This window comes from Tympanuchus pallidicinctus, unplaced genomic scaffold (genome assembly GCF_026119805.1).
Source record: "Tympanuchus pallidicinctus isolate F22 unplaced genomic scaffold, pur_lepc_1.0 scaffold15, whole genome shotgun sequence".
In the NCBI taxonomy this organism is placed as follows: domain Eukaryota; kingdom Metazoa; phylum Chordata; class Aves; order Galliformes; family Phasianidae; genus Tympanuchus; species Tympanuchus pallidicinctus.
In genome coordinates, this window is record NW_026294669.1 from 34171144 (window position 1) to 34189620 (window position 18477).

At 46.3% G+C, this 18477-nt stretch overlaps 1 protein-coding gene across 8 annotated transcripts in view; it reads right to left on the reverse strand.

Annotated features, from left to right (window-relative positions):
* LRRFIP1 (LRR binding FLII interacting protein 1) overlaps positions 1 to 17913 on the reverse strand; it is a 90326-nt gene extending 72413 nt beyond the window's left edge. For 3 of the 8 annotated variants that reach the window (XM_052674589.1, XM_052674586.1, XM_052674583.1), the window contains exon 1: positions 17804 to 17913. In XM_052674589.1, coding sequence (XP_052530549.1) covers positions 17804 to 17821 — 18 coding nt within the window. In that variant the 5' untranslated portion in view covers positions 17822 to 17913. Of the gene's footprint in view, positions 1 to 17138; positions 17318 to 17803 lie in introns of those variants that run through there. The other 5 variants (XM_052674584.1, XM_052674595.1, XM_052674596.1 and 2 more) reach the window with 4 other exon arrangements.
* Between the last annotated feature and the right edge of the window lie 564 nt (positions 17914 to 18477).

Below are 18477 nucleotides of genomic sequence, written 5' to 3' on the forward strand. Positions count from 1 at the left end.
TCATGATAGCAGAGGGCTGCAGCTGTTGACCAACAGCCATCTCCACATAACTCTAACTATAGCGTGTAACACAGCCCTTCCTTGTTTGTCCACCTTGGAGAGGGGGAGCACCTGCAGGGAACACTTCCACCCTTCCCCTCCAGCAAGGAAAAGGGTAAATAGAGCACATCAGATTCAAGGTGATGCAAGTAACCTGTCTTTGTGACTTCAAAATTCCAAGGAGATGGGAGATAGTGTTAGCCAGTCCTGTGATGAAGCCTTGAATGGAGCCTCCTCTCTCATCCACATCTCTGAAGACAGAGCAACACATTCGCTGGGAGGAGAGGGGAAAAAAGTGAAAGTTCAGTTTAATTTTAGAAACTGATTTCCACTTCCCTTCCATGAATCACAAGAAGCCTTGCCAAAGATGTGGGATCTTAAAGCCCCTTCCTTTTGTCAAGCACACAGTCTCTGCTTGCAAAGGGAAAAGCTGCTTTTGACTCCATGCCATACAACCTTCAGTGCCAAAAATCCAAACGCCATCACAAAAAGCAGCTTTGTGTTGAGCACTCAACATGCTACAAAGAAACAGTTCTACAGGGATGAGAAGAGTTTATCTGAACGAAATACAACAACATTGACGTATGGGCACACAGCCTGCTTAGCAGGATGAAAATAGACTCTATAGTGATTAATTTTAAGGCACTACGTATGCAAACGACATTATTTTCAACAAAGCTTTACCTGAAAGCTGCCACTTTCTCTGTGAGGTTTTGTTCTTAACTGCAGTACTGCTACAGCCTATTATTCCTCACAGCACAGCAACTTAATCTTGACTTCTCCAACATGTAATTTCCCTTAATTATACGCGAAGAGTATTTATAAGGCTATTAACGCTAATTATAAGAGTCAGTGAGGTCTTAAGCATTAATTGCCAGTAAAAAAAAAATATATATATATATACATATATCAAAGCTCTGAGTAATTTTTTCTCTTTTAAAAGAAAAAAGAATCGATTTCACCATCTATCACAGGAAATTGCTCAGGGCAGCGCAGCTACTTCACCCAGCACAGTGAGCAGCTGAAATGGACAAACGTGAGCATCTTTGCAGGCAACCTTTGGCACTCAGATCTTATTTGCCCTCCAGTTCCACCAAATCCTGAAAGTCACCAGGAGATAAAGAACAGACTTCCGCTTGATCAGAGGTCAGATAGAACAACTTCTCTGGGGCAATGAGGTAGCTGGCTTTTTAGCTACACAGCCCATCTCTGTCAAGTGCAACAGAGGTGACACCAGACTGCCTGCAAGCAGCAGGGCTCTACAGAAAGGCTGCTGTAACGTGAAGAGCGGACGCTGCTGTGTTTGATGAGGAGACGCATGGAGACTTGAAGCTGCAAAGGAAGGAGGCCACAGAGAGACTGCCAGCTGCAGGCACACAGCCTGCTTCACTTCTAGGTTTTAGACTCGGACGTACTGCTTCAGCCAGGCTTGACAAAAGCACCTCACACCAAACTTGCACAATTATCATCCGAGATAACGTTAGTATTGTACCCATAACACACAGATGTCTTAAAGAATCCAGAAAAAGCCCTGACCAAGGTCTGAAGCAACCAGTATGGCTCCCACTCTTTTAGACCCACTCTCAGCTCTCAACTGTCATTTTCAATGTCTTTCCTTTGGGAAGGTTCCAGCTTCAGACAGCTAGCAATTGCAACATCATCTTATGAAAGACAGCAGATAAGCTTTCAGTCTTCCTATGTGGGAAGAGCCCCCGTAGCTGCAACTACAGCGTAAAGCTTCAGTCTAGTTTTCAGTTTCTCAGTCTTCTCTTTTTTTAACCAACTTCCAATCACAGCTCATTCAGAGATGTAGGCCATTGGTTGTCAGCAACCGAGTTTCAACTTTACCCTGTCAGTTGCACACATTTCCCACATCTCGATGTGCAGCCTTGAGAACAGGAGGAACAGCTCAAGCTGACAGTTCTGCTTCTATGCTTTACCAGGACTTTTTTCTTTTTTTTTTTTAAACAGCTCTTCCTTTCAAAAAACTCTTTGAGACTACTGTTAAACAGCCCAAATTCTCTACACCAAGAGAAAAGTCAGGGTGCCAAAAGTCTTGGATGCGAGGAAGCAACTCCGATCCAAACGCAGGGATAAAAGGTGCACTACATAACAGCGCTGGCTGCTGCTACAAGCGTTATCTTGGCTTGCCCTGTCTACAATTTCAGCTCATTCATGAACTCATCAGTTCTGCTGATTCTCTTATCTGAGATACATACTTAAATCATACAATTTGAACTTGCCAAACTTTTTTTTTTTTTGGGGGGGGGGGGGGGGGGGGGGGAAGGAGGAACAAAGTTATAGAAAGGCTGGACGCATCGAGGCAAACCTTCTAGTCGCTCCATCTCAACAGTAACCCCTCAACTTTTGCTCATTATTTTGCTAAATCCAGGTAGGAAAAGGCAGGTAATCTTATAAAGGCCTTTCTCATAATGCTTGAACCAATGTCCAAAACACTGAAGCCCAAAAAAAACTGCCTCAAAGCACTAACCTGCCCCAGATCAGACCTGCAAAGCAGTCAGCAACCTGCACGACAAACTCCTGTGCCGTCTGTCCACCACATCCAGTCCCCTGGGATCTTCCCCTCTCCGAATAACAACAGGTGGTCTGTCTTACTTCCCACTTTTAGGGGTTAACTTCAGCATTTGACAAAGCGTGAGTCAGCCACAGCAGGGGAAGAACAGAGCCGTTATGGCAGGAAGTTCATTCCCATGACACCCGTTGCTAAACCACAGGCACAGGCCCTGCAGTTCTGCACACCCTTGAAAGATGGAACACAGCAAGGCAGGATTTAAGGAAGGGGGGAAAAAGATGCACCGTTACTGGGCTACGACATTTTTAAGGCAGGTATCTCTCTCCCTTTTCTCCTCCCTTTCTACATCACCTTCTTACTTTTCCTTTTTTCTCCCTTACGAGAGGGAGCAATGCAGTTGTATGGTGTGGCACCCTGACTGCCTCCGAAGCACAGATCTTCCCAAGGAACTCTGCCAGGTTCACTCTGTTCTCGGTCTGAGTCAGCATTCAAGTGAGGAAAGTCCACTCTCCATTTCCATTCCACCCTTCCAGCAGTGCTATGGTAGAAACAGACACCAGTGTGAAGCAGGCCCTTGGAACTTTCAACGCAGCATTAAGCCGTTACAAAAGCGACTGCGACTTTTAGATTTGATGAGCTTACAATATTCCATACAGAAGACAGCTGACACAGGAACAAGATGCATGAAAATAAAGCAGTTGCCCAGTACGCTGATTATCTTCTAAAAGCACTAACACTAAAAAGCATTCAAGCAAAATAAACGCTGAGTGCTTTGACACCTAATTACTGAAGCATTTGATGGCATTACCATGATTCTCTCCCATGCCCCTGAACCAGCCCATTTCTAAAATAAGCACTGCTGGACAAACTAAAAAGCCTTCTAGGAAGCTATGTTTTTTTTTTTTCCCTTTTTTATCTTGGGGTTTTGTATTTATGTAGCATAACCTCACTGCATAAGCAACCAAACAGGATGAGGAGATAAAACCACCACAGTGTAACTTCACTGCTGTGCTCAGACTCAGCCTCCAGACCTTTAATTTAAGAGATTTTTCTTTATACTAAAAGCTTGGGTTTATTATTATTATTATTTTTTAGATGTATGGCTGGCAATGCTCAGTACAACAATCTTTTGAGGCTCTGTGGGTCCAACACAACTTGAGAAAGCAATGAGGAAGTTCTGAAGGCAGCACTGCATTGGCAGAGCTGCACAGTGCCAGCCATGGCAGTGGCACAGCCAGGCTCCTGAATGAACTGCCTTCAAGAACCAAAGCATCACAGCATCTCATCAATGAAACCCCTCTCAATGGGGAGAAACATGCAACAAGGAATTGTTTCTGCTCTTCAGAGATAAAAAGGTTGAATTCAGCACAACTGAGACCAGCAGCTGATGAGTAAGAGCACAGATGTTGCCAGCAGCCGTTACTTCAGGGAATACAAATATTTATTGCAGACTCCCACCCAGCCTAAGTATTTTAATGCATTATAAAAATAGATCCAGTTTAAAAACTATTGTGCAAGAAAAGCTACTTCAAATCAACTTTCAAGAGAAGAACATCAACAAGAACCCCTGTCTCATATAAAAACAGGTCTCACTCTTGCACTCTCCAACGATTTCCCTGTACAAACAGGTCGTATTGCAGACTCTGCAATGCCACAGCACTTGAAATTAAATCCATTTACGCAGTGGTCCTGGTTTGGCAATACTCAGATTAATATTGTACTGCACTACACCCAGCCTGCTGTACAACTGGAGCAGCAGTTTGACACTTAAAAATCTAATAATCCTATAAATGCTGTGTCAGTCACTTCTAAGAGAAATATAAACATTTTGAAGCAGTCAACCCAGGATATTACATACCTGGACCGTCCTTATCTGCCACTCCACACTTTCTCTCTTACTCCCAATAACCACCAACAGGGAAATCCAGTCTGAGTAACTGCTTCCTGCATCTCCAATGGTGTTCTGTCAAGCTTGGCATGTTAAAGAGCGTATTGGAAGCAGCACGTTGGTTCTACCTATAAAATGGCTGAGGGCAAACTGCAGGTTCTCTGTGCTCTGAGGAAAGAGTCAGACTGCACAAGCTGAAGGAAAAGCCAGGAACTGAGAGAATGCATGAGCAGCTCATCACGCATTAACAGTACCATCATCTGCAGTGCTACAGTCATATCTGCCCCAAGCAAAAGACAGAACAGAGTATTTGTTACACTTCAACATTCAGTAAAGAGCACCTTTCCACAGGTAGAGCATTCTCAATCCAAATTAAGTTCAGCTCTTCAGACTGATTAGAGCCAGCAGAGCAAGCAAGTAATAAAGACAAAACATGCTTACAAAATGTTTTGTGGGTCTACAGCATAATGATTACATGTTACAGTGCACTGTTTTTCATTACCTCTTTACATCAACTTCACACTATTATTTTTAATACACACACCATGCACAAGAGAAATGTTGTTCTGCTTTCATGCCCATCACTACTTTACAGTGCTGCTAAGCCCTGAAACGCTTGTTAGATGTGGAAATGTGGGGATGGTTGGCTGGGAAAACGTTTCATGCAGTTCTCCAGTTTACATCCCCTTCCTGCCAGTGAGACTGTCCACTTAATTATGTCAGATATTCTGCTGTAACAGATAGGCTGGGGGCAAACCACAGCTTCTCTGCATTCTCACATCTAGCGACAACACTCTAATCACAGCTCCTATGGCTGAAAGCCAAGTTCCACACTGAGCTTGCAGGAAAAAACTACAGAAAAAATTTCACAAAGAAAATATGTATTTAAAAAAATAATAACTCTTCGAATCATTTTAAATAGACCTGTCAAAAAAATAAATGAAAATCCCACTATCCTACCTTTACAGCTGAGGTTATTTTTATTATTTAAGTGGTATTCTTACCTGGTCAGTGGACAGGAATTACCCTCCCACGTTTGCTACTGCTTCACAGTCCATTTCCCCCACGTTAAGAAAAGCTCCATTAGAGAGCCAAGGCCTTCAAGCTGACTTGCACCAAATGAGAGAGCACTGAGCAACCCATCAGCTCAGATTAAAGCCGAAAAATCGCCGTTGTTTAAGAAATGATTGGACAGCTTTTGTGTGGGGGTGGGATAAGATTACTGTATCCAAACCGAGTCTGAGCTGTCCTGGATTACCTGCAGAGCCTGCGCCCTAACCCTGACTAACAAATGTACTACCAGCTTACAGACACTGTTTTGTGGCAAAAAAAAAAAAGACCTTCATGGCTATTTATCAGCACTCTAAAACGCAAGGCAAGCTATGCTGAGAGCACTGCCACCAGCACAGAGGTGCAGTCCTGCCAAGTCAGGTCTTGTCCCCCCTAAGAGTGATCACCACTCAGCAGATATCACTGCATCCTCTGATTTACCGTCTAAAATTCAGCCTGTGTCAACAGCTTGATGTGGGGAACAGCTGCATTAGAAAAATAGCAAGAACAAGAATGCTGAGAGAATGGCATAAAGCAGCAACAAAGGATCAGCCCTTTGAGAAGCACTTTCTACCAGAAGAAAGGGCAACAAAAACCCAGCATCACAGAACGGTTGGGTTGGAAGGGACCGCAAAGATCACGGATCTCCAACCCTCCTGCCACAGGCAGGGCCACCAACCTCCCCATTTAACAGCAGCCCAGGCTGCCCAGGGCCCCATCCAACCTGGCCTTGAACACCTCCATAATGGACGGGGCATCACAGCCTCTCTGGGCAGCTGTTCCAGCACCTCACCCCTCCCTGAGTAAAGAGAGTACATTCAGGTTAGCTTGGCATACATCCCCTCAGCTGGCAGACATTATAGAAGTGCTGTAGATAAGGTTTTTATACCTTTTCCCTGCATTATCAGACTCACTGATCTTTATTTTCTAATGTTGTGTTTGCAAATTGCTTTGTTAGAGAGCAACCAGCTCTGGGTTACCAGATGCCTTCCTGCTGGAACAACGACTTCCAGACAGAGTCTGACAGTATATACTTATTTCATCAGCGATATAAAAAAACCTTCCCCCAGCACACAAAGAACCTTTCTTTGCTTGCTTTAGTTCACCAAACAAAGCTGTTATTTTTTCTCCAGGGTAATTAGACAAGAATGTACAAATATTACTAAAAACACTGCGTAACCATTTAAAAACAGTGGCATATTCTACATATACCATCGTTATCCCTTATATCCGCATACAAGCTCACCATTTCCCAGAGCCCCTCGATTCCTCCACAGTTCACACAAAGGTTAGGTCACATCACTGTTTCAATGCACTCGTTTCACATCAGGACAGATTACAATTTCATATTTAACAGACAATGGAATAGCGTGACCCTTGGGTATCACAAGAATGTCCCAAAAGCCCACTTCAATTTTCAACAGATGTTGATTCAACGTATTTGTCAACATAAATCCTCTTAGAGCCCAGCAACACATTCTGCAAGAGAATCGAGTGCAGCACGCACACATCTCACGAGGCAGAAAGGACATTTTAAACAGAACTGTGTATGGGAGATGCACAGTTGCACAGCAATGCAACAGGATTGCAGAGCCCTCAAATTTAAACAGACTTACTTTTGAAAAGCACGTGAAGTTGGTTCTAGCATTTTCCTCACTACTCAAAGAGTAGTAGCAAAAGAGCAACAAGTGATTATATGGGGACACACACACACACACACAGAGAGGCAGTAAGCACTTATCTTTTACTGTTAGTGGCCAAAAAAACAAGAGTTATTTCATTTTTCCATGCTGCATACAGGTTCCAGTGTAAGCAGTCATATCATTGTGGATGCCCCATCCCTGGAGGAGTTCAAAGCCAGGTTGGATGGGACTCTGGTCTGGTATTAAACAGGGAGATTGGTGGCCCTGCACGTGGCAGGGGGGTTGGAGATCCATGATCCTTGAGGTCCCTTCCAACCCTGGCCATTCTGTGCGATCTTAACCACGCTTTCAAAGAGAATCTGAAGTCATGTGTTTTAAAAAGGAAGGGACAAATGTGAAGCTACAGGGGTCTGACAGGAAGCTGGAGCCTGGGGACTTCTCAGTGCATGAAGTACAGCAAGAGCCTTTCCTTACTCCCCTGTCATCCCGGTATGCCAGCTGATAAACGCTCCATAATTAGAAGACCCAAGCGAGGATGTCTGAAATCCATCTGACCTGAGGGAATAAGTTGAAAAACCTGACCCAGCCTTCAGCACACCAGGTCCTCCTGTAGTCCGTTTTCATCTACTGGAAAAGGCTGGCAAAAGCAGACAGAAGAGACAGACGCATCTAAAGTTAGTATTCAAATGTTGGATTGAAGAAAGCATATTCTGGGACGTAGGAAGTACTCAAAAGAGGAAGGCAAAGAAAAATAAATAAATACTAGATTTAATTATAAACTGCTAGAAGTCAGCAGTACGTAAGAGCAGAGACAGAGGGAAGAAACACTATTCCTTGGAGATCCGTGTCTGTGCAGAAGTCTGCACTCAAAGCAGTTGCAGGATTGCAAGTGTGATCTGAGAGGAATCGCCACTGAGCCCAATCATGACAGATGCATTATCGCTTAATTACAGGCAACACTAACAGACAAGTCACTGACAAACCAAACACACGCACACTGCTTTTGTGGAAGTCACTTTCAGTAAGCTGGGAACACCCTCACATTCCTTTCTGGGAAAGATAAATCAACATGACACAAGTGACATTAAAAACTGCAAGCATTGACGCTTACGGCAGGGCGAAGCCAAGCTCCAAGAAGCTATTTTTGAGGAAGCCAGATGTAATTGGTGATCCTATCCTGCTCGTTTGAATACAAACTCTCCGCTCTCATTCAAGTTCGACACAAACCTTCTGACAGCTAAGAAAGAAAATTGCCACTCTGCAGTTTTAACTATTGTTTCTGCATTTCTTCACACGCCAATGATAACAAGCACTGCCCTGCCTAATCACCAGGTATCAAAAATAGGAACACACGAATGGTGATGCACCTGTCAATTTGGGTTTACCAAAGCCTCTGATTTCTTGTACAGCAACATATAATACAAAAACTCTAAATATTTCCTCAAAGAACACAGCTTGCAAAGCACCAAAATACTAGTTCAGCACAAAGCAATCATATTTTTCATTTTACCAGCACACTGCTCACTAAGAAGAGTTAAGAACTGAGCGCTCTGCTTAATAACCTAACCAAAAACCCCACTCCCCTCAGCTAAAAACTGAGTTCTCACACCCCAACAGGGTCCCATTCAAAGCCATTTCTCCACGTTGCCCCACTACTCCCTGTTTGGTTCCCCCTTAGAATTGTGGCAGCATGCAAGTGACTTAAGAAGTCCAGCTCTTCCAGAGATGGATGTCTGTGCTATCATCACTATTTTTCCTCACTTTTTTTCTTTTTCCAAACCTGAAACAGTCTATAGGTCTTCACAGTCACTTGAAGAGAAGGAGAAAGCAGAAGGGGAGATGCCGCCCAAATGTTATTTCACTGCGTTCACAAAAGTTAATCAATCTTCTATTTGACTTGTGTCTGTGTTATTCTGCATTTGGAATCCCCAGATCTCCAATAGCAATTAGTTGTTGGCACCGAACAGTATTTTAAGTTTGTAAATCACCAAAATTTATTTCAACCCATTCAGTACAGCTTCCAAGTCAGAAACAGCCACTCCAAGTTTTCAGAGTTGTGCCAGTTAGGTGCAATTACGCTCCATACCCCAAACATCCCTCTCTCCATAACACAGACACAGCTATTCTAGTTCTGTAGTATTCCAGTTTTTATGGCTGACAATAAAACTCAATATTTTTCACAGCTTTAGAAGAAAGTCTCTCTGCCTTGAAGTCCACAGCCTTAAAATGGCATCAAATACTGCATCATATTCAATTACAGGACAACATAACACAACTGAGGGGGCTGGGGGAACACAGAGCAGGATTGTAGGCTGAATGCTCCTGTGTGATTCAAATCTGCCTTGCAGGCACTGGTTTGTTTAAACAGGGACATGCTCCCTTCTGCCTGTTTGTTTTGAGCATGCATCCATGTCCCAAAACAAGCACCCATCAGTATTGGAAACAGCTATTTTGCACCTCCTCCTCTCCCAAAATTCAGCTGGTCAGGCCAGAAAGCTGCTCATTGGGAAACTACTCCTCAGGCCTGCCTTTGTGCACTTCATACTCTTACTGACATCTATTTAAAGGCAAAATTAGAAATCCATCCAAACAGAAAACATTGAGGTGTAACCAATGAGGTCCAACGTGACTGAATGCAAGGAGTTTCAAACAGTTACAGTGGAGAGAGTTGTGTCACGCTCCTGTCAATGTGAAATTATTACTTCTGTGCTTTCCCAGTCTCTGAATACTCACATCCATAACCTCTCTGTAGGCTCCAAAAAAACACAGTTTTAAAACACCTGACCAGACTGTGTCACGTGGTCACCCACAATTTCTCTTCCCAAAGGCATTTCCACCCTGCGAGCACTGCATGGCAGGTAGTTCAGCTCCTTCTACACTAAATCAAAGCCTTCAGATTGCCAACAGCGAAGTACAGCTTCAGTTATGCCACACCAAGCTTCGATTTCAGCAGTTTAAAGCTTTGAAAACCAGATCCTTGAGAGTCCTTTTGCACTTCTTACTACCTACCAACAGCACTGGTGGATTTCCATCCTTAGAAGATCACAGGAGCCCTGCAAGTGAGCACTAGCACATCAGACTAGTCACTTTAAGAGATTACTGCCTCATTTTCCTGCAAGATGTTACACTGCTGGCAGGGCAGAGGACAGGGAAGCACACAGCAGCTTTCCACCAGTGGTAATTTACCTAGCAGCATCTTGCTTAAAAAAATTTTAAACAAACTTACTGGCAAAGATGCTGCCCACAGTAACCCTACAGAGACCAACAACTCACCTCAGCTGCCTACAGCATTAAGAGTACATCCACCAGGAACTGGCCAACCCTACCTTTTAAGGCTGTGGATCAAGCTCACCCATATGGATGCTCTCCAAAGCAATTTTTGCTTGAGACTATATTCTTATTTCAGTGTATGTGCCAGGTATCTCGAGCTGAGGAATTTCTACAGCCTACTTTTTGTATCCTAACAGAAATAGAGCAAGAGAGGAGAGAAGAGCTTCCTGGAAGTTGATGGTTACAGACCATGCTGGGTAACACGCACTTAAGTGCTTCCCTCACCTTTACAGCACGAGGGATGCCCAAACACGAGCTATTTTTCTACCAAGCACGAGGCCAGCTACTCATGGAAAGAGTCCAGCAGAGGGCCACGAAGATGGTGAAGGGCCTGGAGCATCTTTCCTATGAAGAAAGGCTGAGTGAACTGGGTCTGTTCAGCCTTGAGAAAAGAAGGCTGAGAGGGGACCTGATCCAGGTCTGTAAATATCTAAGGTGTGGGGGGCAGAATGGTGAGGCCAGACTGTTTTCAGTGGTGAGTGGAGACAGGACAAGGGGAAACGGCTGGAAACTGCAGCATAGGAAGTTCTGCACCAATGTGCAAAGGAACGGCTGTGCAGTGAGGTGACGGAGCACTGGAACAGGCTGCCCAGGGAGGTGGTGGAGTCTCCTTCTCTGGAGATGTTCAAGACCTGCCTGGATGCCAACCTGTGCGACCTGCTGTAGGGAACCTGCTTTGGCAGGGGGTTGGACTCGCTGATCTCTGGAGGTCCCTTCCAACCCCTACAATTCTGTGATTCATCTGTGGCAGATTCAGATCCGATTAACACCAGGAGCAGAGAGAGCTCCCAGATGAAATGCAAGTGTGACTGTGCCCACTCTCCCTTCTCAGAAGGGAAAAAACTCTCAAAGCAACCTCATGACTATAAGTAGAATCTGGCTTACTGCAATTCCCCTCCCTCTCCATTCCATTCCAACAGTCAACTTCTCCCCTCAAAAGTATTTTCATAGAAGTGAGACAACAGCTGATATTTCAGAGCTGCTATTTTAAGGTTTACCCATGAGTGTGTACATCTAGCTAGACAGATCCACTGCTCCTGGCAACCTGCTGACTTGACAGGAGGGACACGTACCCTGTTTCACAAGCCTGAAATGCCATGTGGATTATGCTCCTTGCAACCAAATGATGGAAGAAAAAAGAAAACAACACAACAACAAAGTGTTAAAAGCGCTGCAAGTGCACTCAAGCTCCAACTTTGTTCAGCAACTGGCCTGGAAACATATCCTTCTAGCTGAGATAGTGATTTGTGTTACATACTGCAGAAGAGCTCAGCATCTGGGCTTACAAAGAAGAAGGCTGGGCTTTCCACGTTGCTAATCCTAACAGCAGCCTCTTGCCTGACTGAAATAGGAATCACAGTTCCTAAACAGCTGTTTCCTCAGACAGAGAGAACAGCTGAAGAGGACTCAGGCCAGGCACGGACACAGAAACAGACAAGTAATTACTGAACGTTGCAATAGGCAGACTGGGAGCTGGAAGGCAGGCTACAATCACCCACATAACTAAAATGAGAGAGGTCTTAAGATCTGTGCCTCGCTTTTTAAAGCATCCAGAACTGCTCTTCCACTTATTTCCTTCGGGAAGGTTTATAGGAAAAAGGCATTTGCTTTATTTAATGTTTTATGGCTACATATCCAGTAAAAGGCATTAACTGAAGAGGAGCATAATCATGATATAAAACGGTCCTAGTTTTGGAACTGTTCTCCATAGCCTATTGGCAAGCATTTCCATCCTTCCTATGTTTAAGTCAGCTGGGCTCAGAATCAAGCCCTCCACAGGCATCCCCCGCCTTTATAATTTTCTATTCTAGACAGACCTACAGCCAGGCATGCTTTTGCAGACCACGTGTTCTCTTGGGATCATACATTTGCACTATCACAAAGGCAAGGCAGGTACAAGCAAGGTGTCAGACACAACAGACTGTTTCTAATGGCCTCTCTTGGAATATGCATCTGGTTTCAAAAAGTCTTCATGCATCTCTTAAACATCAAACTCTGCTCAAAAAAATTCCACCACTGCACTAATGAGGCACACAGACCTTACAGGGGCACTATGTAGCACACCCTTACAGAACACCCTGCTTCAAATGCTCTGACCTGTACAACACTTGAAATAAAGTTTGCCTCACTTATGCTTCCCTGCATATATAGCCAACCTGTTTGTTTTCAGCTTCAATGTCTACCAAACTGTTTTCATCTCCATCTATTACACAGGTCAACCAAATTGCAGTATAAGCCAGAGCTTTCCCACAAATTATCACCTCAGTTCAAAAGCTCTGCAGCTCAAAAAGCAAATGGTATCCTGGGCTCCATCAGAAGAGGGGTGGCCAGCAAGGACAGGAAGGTGATTGTCCCCCTCTACTCTGCTCTTGTGAGGCCCCATCTGCAGTACCGTGTCCGGGTCTGGAGCCCCCGGTACAAGAAAGACAGGGAGCTGTTGGAGAGGATCCAGAGGGGAGCCACAAAGATGACCAGGGAACTGGAGCACTTCCCTGCGAAGACAGGCTGAGGGAGCTGGGCTTGTTCAGCCTGGAGAAAAGAAGGCTGTGGGGTGACCTCATTGCAGCCTGCAGTACCTAAAGGGAGCCTACAGACAGGAGGGGAATCAACCCTTTCAAAGGGCAGATAATGGCAGGACAAGGGGAAACAGTTTTAAGTTGAGGGAGGGAAGATTGAGGTTGGATGTCAGGGGGAAGTTCTTTGCTATGAGAGTGGTGAGGTGCTGGAACAGCTGCCCAGAGAGGCTGTGATGCCCCGTCCATCCCTGGAGGAGTTCAAGGCCAGGTTGGATGGGGCCCTGGGCAGCCTGGGCTGCTGTGAAATGGGGAGGTTGGTGGCCCTGCCTGTGGTAGGGGGTTGGAGATTCATCATGATCCCTCAGCTCACTTCCAACCCGGGCCATTCTGTGATTCTGTGAAATGGCAGACCTTTAAATTCAGTGTACAATTATCACAGCTCCCCTTCACTAATCCTGAAGCTCCACTGTAGGCTTCTGAAGTTCGTTGGGGCCTTCCTACTTCACACAGCAGAGCAGGCTGGCTACCTCCAGCTGCTTGTTGAGCCACTTCTTATCAGCTACACTCTTAACAGAAAAAAAGATTAAAAAATAAAAATCAAATGACGTCGAATGATTAATTTCCCAAATGAATTATCTGTGAAAGACTCCTGCTCTGTCAACTGCTTGATAAAAGAGGAAGTTTTCAGCATAGAGACAACATAAGGCAGAATTATTATTTTTTTGAAGCAATATCTGTATACATCACATCTGTATAGAGGATAAGAGAAAAACAATGTTTACATTACTTTTCCAATAACAAAGAGAAATCTGTCCCAACCTTGCTTTCCTCATTCAAGAAAATGAAAGAGAACAGCTAATATTATCTGCCTATAGGGGAAGGATCTCATAGATAGATGGCAGTTCTCACTGTACTGGCAAAACTCTCTCTGGTAGCACTCAGCTGTTTCTGCACCCCACAGAGGGAACATCAGAAGTTAGGACAACACACTCTCCTAGCAAAGATGTCTCCAGTTATAATGTCAAACCCGTGCAACCACAGCAAGAAAAAAAGAAAGCTGGAAACCACTCCCTGTCAGGTTTACAAGCTGTGTTCAGCAGCCTTCCCAAACCGTGGGTGCAGGGACAGATGACTGCACTGCGTGCATACGCAACTCTTGCTAGCTGTGCTGGCACAGACCTCTAGGAGTATCAAACCACTAGATTTTGCAAACACTGCTGGCACGTACTCAGGGAGAGGAATAAAATAGTCCAAAAGTTTCCATTGACCTAAACACAGAATAATCTACTGGCGTCATAACACGAGTCTGAAAGCGGAGAAGCCTATCATCGATCAGCTTTGCCCTCATCTGCAAAAGCTGACAGCCAGAAAACATAACCTCAGCAATGCAAGCTAGGTGTAGTAACAGTGAATGCAGAGTGGCAGCCATCTGTGACCGTTGCAAACACAGAACGCTGTGTTCTTGGTTTAACTACACCTACGGAACTGCCAGCCCTCTAATTACCATGCCAGATTTAGTAATATGGCACCGCTCCTCTCTGGCGGCCAAGCTGATTTACAGTAACACTACTACAGGCCCAGGCAACGTGATAAGCTACTTGCAACCCAAATCACCCCAAACTTTTTCATCTTAATACTGCTGCTGAAAGCCTGTCGCTACAACGTGCTTCGCTTCTACAGTTTCCTTCTGCTCACTTACAGTTACTTCCTCTTAACACGGCTCCCACATCCTGCAGGTCCAAGGGCTGCCAACCTCACAGCACAAGGCCCTCTTTCATAGACTCATAGAATGGCCTGGGTTCAAAAGGACCACAATGATCACCCAGTTTCAACCCCCCTGCTGTGTGCAGGGTCACCAACCACCAGACCAGGCTTTCGGTCCACGCAAGACCATACACACAGTAGGGATTGCCTGTCAGCTTTTCAAGATGTTTCATCAGTTATACAAGACACAACAGCTGGAAAGTGTCAAAGCAGCATTATCCTTCTGGAGGAAAACCAAAAGGAAAGACTTCCATTTGAACACAACAACATGATAACATAGGATCCGCTCTAATTTGCAAGATCCCATGGCTTCTGGCTAAGAAAGAAAGGCTGAACGAAATCAATGAGTGAAAACCTATGCAAGAAAAGAAGCTTTGCCTCAACACTTGCAAGGCAGGCCAGAAAAGCTGAAATCTCAGTAACTCTCATGCCCTTCTTAACGTAAGGACTCCAAGCATCTTTACTAGAAGGAGATGCAAGGCTTACATTATTTTTTAAGAGTTCTTATCCCCCTGTGGAAAGATGCAGACAGGAATCCCTGTGTGAAGAACAGTTAAGCAACAAAACCATCATAAGGGCATAAAACTTAAGATACAGTAATGCAAGAAGTTAAAATAATATGGGAAAATGCTGAACCTTGAACTTTCCAGTTCACTCAAGAGAGAAGATAAAAGAAAGACATGCTTGTGAAGGAGCTTTCCAATAAATGCAGTTGTCTTTTAGCAAATCCTCAGAGAAAACAAATAAACAACACTGTCTAGGCTTCAAAACTCAAAACTTCAAACCATACAGCAAAGAGTGGGAGAGGAACCTACAACAGAAAACAACCACCTAGGCCTCCTACTACAGGTTTATGTTCAGCTTCATCAAGTGACAGAAGGACCAGGGCTGTAGAATTCAAACCTCATCCCAAAGTAACCCCTAGGATGTCATCGTGACTCAAACTCTAGCAGAGAGCACAATCATTCAGACTTGCTGCCTTACATCTTGAACACGAGGCATTCCTGCCCTTATACCTCACACTACCTCTGTAGAAGCTTACTCACTCCCAGCAATGCCCAAAGAACATTTTCTCATCATGCTTACACAAACCTGACTCCTGCAAACATGCCACCTAAGTCTGTCACATGGATACAGCACACACTCCAAAGATGCTAGAAAATACTTCAGAATTGCATGGAAAAAGAGTAAGGACATCCCAGATCAAAGCTGCTGGTACCTAGAAGCATAAAACTATAGCACTGAAATAAGCCCGCCTTCTTCCTTTCTAGCTGACTGCATGATCCTGCAGTAGCTGAGCTTGAAGAAAAGAAACCACAGAAGAGTTAAACCTCCATAAGAACGATTTATCTCATCGAGGTAATTCCTTCAGTCAACCCATTCCAAAGCCAGGCGGTGCTGTACTACCAGAGGAGGGAGACGACATGGAAAGAGGATGCCCACCTCCAGCTGCAGCCAGCAGCACCAGGCTCAGACACAGCAAGGAGCCGAACCCCACGCTGCTGAGCAGGGCTTGAGCCAGATTCACCAGCCTCCCCTTAGGGAGGAAGAAGGCAGAAAATCTACGTGAACTTTAGAACCAAACGCACATCTTCATGACTGCCACTGAGCCCACGGCGCTGGAACCAACAAGTCAGGCTAAGCAGGTAGAAACAAGGCAGGCATCAGCTGGTTTTAATTGTTTCAAATCAGATCAAAGGCAAACGCCGTGCTGCAGTGCCTATCGAACAGCACGCCTACCCCAATAAAGGCATGCAGCAAGATACAGACTGGGCTCACATAAAAGATGATGGGGCCCTGGGCAGCCTGGTCTGGTGTTGAATGTGGACGTTAGTGGCCCTGCATGCGGCGGGGGGGTTGGAGATTCAAGATCCTTGAGGTCTCTCCCAACCCCGGCCATTCCGCGATTTTCTGGTCCTCGGTGACTAACAGACCTTCACTGAATGAAGGGGCCGTGGTACAGAAGGGGCTTCCTGTGGAAATTCAGGTTTCGCGGACACAATTTTTGGCTGAGGCCAGGCACACGAGCACACGGCACACGAGCACAAAGCCCAGCGAGCTGCCCGTAACCCTACAAGTGCTCTCCGCTCCTCTATTCTCCGTGGGTTCTGACTCGAGAAAAGCCTCCGCAGAGGCACCTCCGTTCACCTTAGCGCCACACCTGACAGCGCGGTGCCTTCACCACGCCTCCGAGCAAACCCACGGCTTTTTGTTCGGCTTCCGAACGGAACGCAGCCCCACGCAGCCCGGCCTGCCGCTCGCCCCGCGCCCGCTACGGCCGTCGCTCGGGGACGCGCGTGCGCGCCGAGCCGGGGAGCCCCGAGCTGAGGGAGGCGGGAGGCTGCGGGGTGGGGGTGCCTCCGCCGGCCGCTCACCTCGCGGGCGATCTGGTTGAGAGCGTCGTCCTCCGCCGTCAGGCGTTCCCGGTTCGGCAGCCGTTTCCTGCCGGCCCCCTGCGTCCCCATGGCGGACGGATGGATGGGATGGGGTCGAACCCGGCTCCGCGTTCCCCGCGCCTCGCGGCTCCCTCCCGCCTCAGCCGCTCGCCGGCGCCGGCCCTGTGAGGAGCCCGACCGTCACCGCCCCCCGCCCCGCGCATGCGCCGTCGCCCCCCGCCCGTGTGGGGCCGGGAGGGGCGCTGAGCCGCGCGGTGCCGGGTTGCGGCCCCTCGCCTCGCAGCCGTGCGGCAGAGCTGCGGGTCTGGCTGGAAAGCGTCCCCTTCCCATCGTCTGCAAAGCTGAGGACATCCCTCCCGAAATGGAGGAGCTCCTTCACAGCGTCGTTAAACCGCTAAGATCCCGAAGTCCAACCCCAACCCACCCCACCACCGTGCCCGCATCCCTGAGTGCCGCATCCCCACGGTTATGGAAGAGCCACTGCTCTGACCCTGCCCATCCCTTCGGACGTCCATTTTCATATCAACCACAAGTAGACGTGATTAATTCCAGTCAATTTCTGGTGTCAAACACCTGTCCGCTTACCCCAGATGAAGATTAATTTGCATTGGAAAAAAAAAAAAAGTAGGGATTCCTCGTCATACCTCAATTCCAGTCCACATTAGTTCCTTCTCTATAGGTCTCTCCAGCTCAGGACGCCAAACGTGCTACACAGGCACCTCATAGGAGCAGGACTGCCAAACACATCCGCCTGCTGACAAAGACCAGAGCGGTGCATTTAGTGTCTGCGACTTAATTTGATTACAAATTCAAACTTGATGAAGGTAAAAGGCAGTGCTAACCAGCTCTGAGCAGCCCCAGAATCTCCTGAGAGTGTAAAAGGATGTGGCGCTGAGGGACACAGTGGGGGATGGGTCGAGGGTTGGACTGGAATGATCTTAGTGGTCTTTTCCAACCTTAATGAGTCGCAAGAGCTGATTTCTGCACTGCCCTGCAGTGACTCCAGGGCTCTATCCCACTGCAGCCCACCCCTGAGCCCTGCCAGGCTGCTGGTGGCTTCCACACATGGCCCAAGCAAACCGAGACTGATGCTCGAGAGGAGAGCTTGTACAGATTCTAGTTTATCCAAGCCATAAATCATTCAGAGGCTTACATTCAGAGCTTAGAAAAGACAGGAAAACACCCAGAGTGCAGGGCAGCAGTGAATTACAGGTCAGACCCATTCTAAAATCAGAAATTGCCACGACATCATTGCCCACAGTGCTCTCAGTCGGACTGGAGCCGGCAGTCCATGCACACCAAAGCCAATGTTTATCTG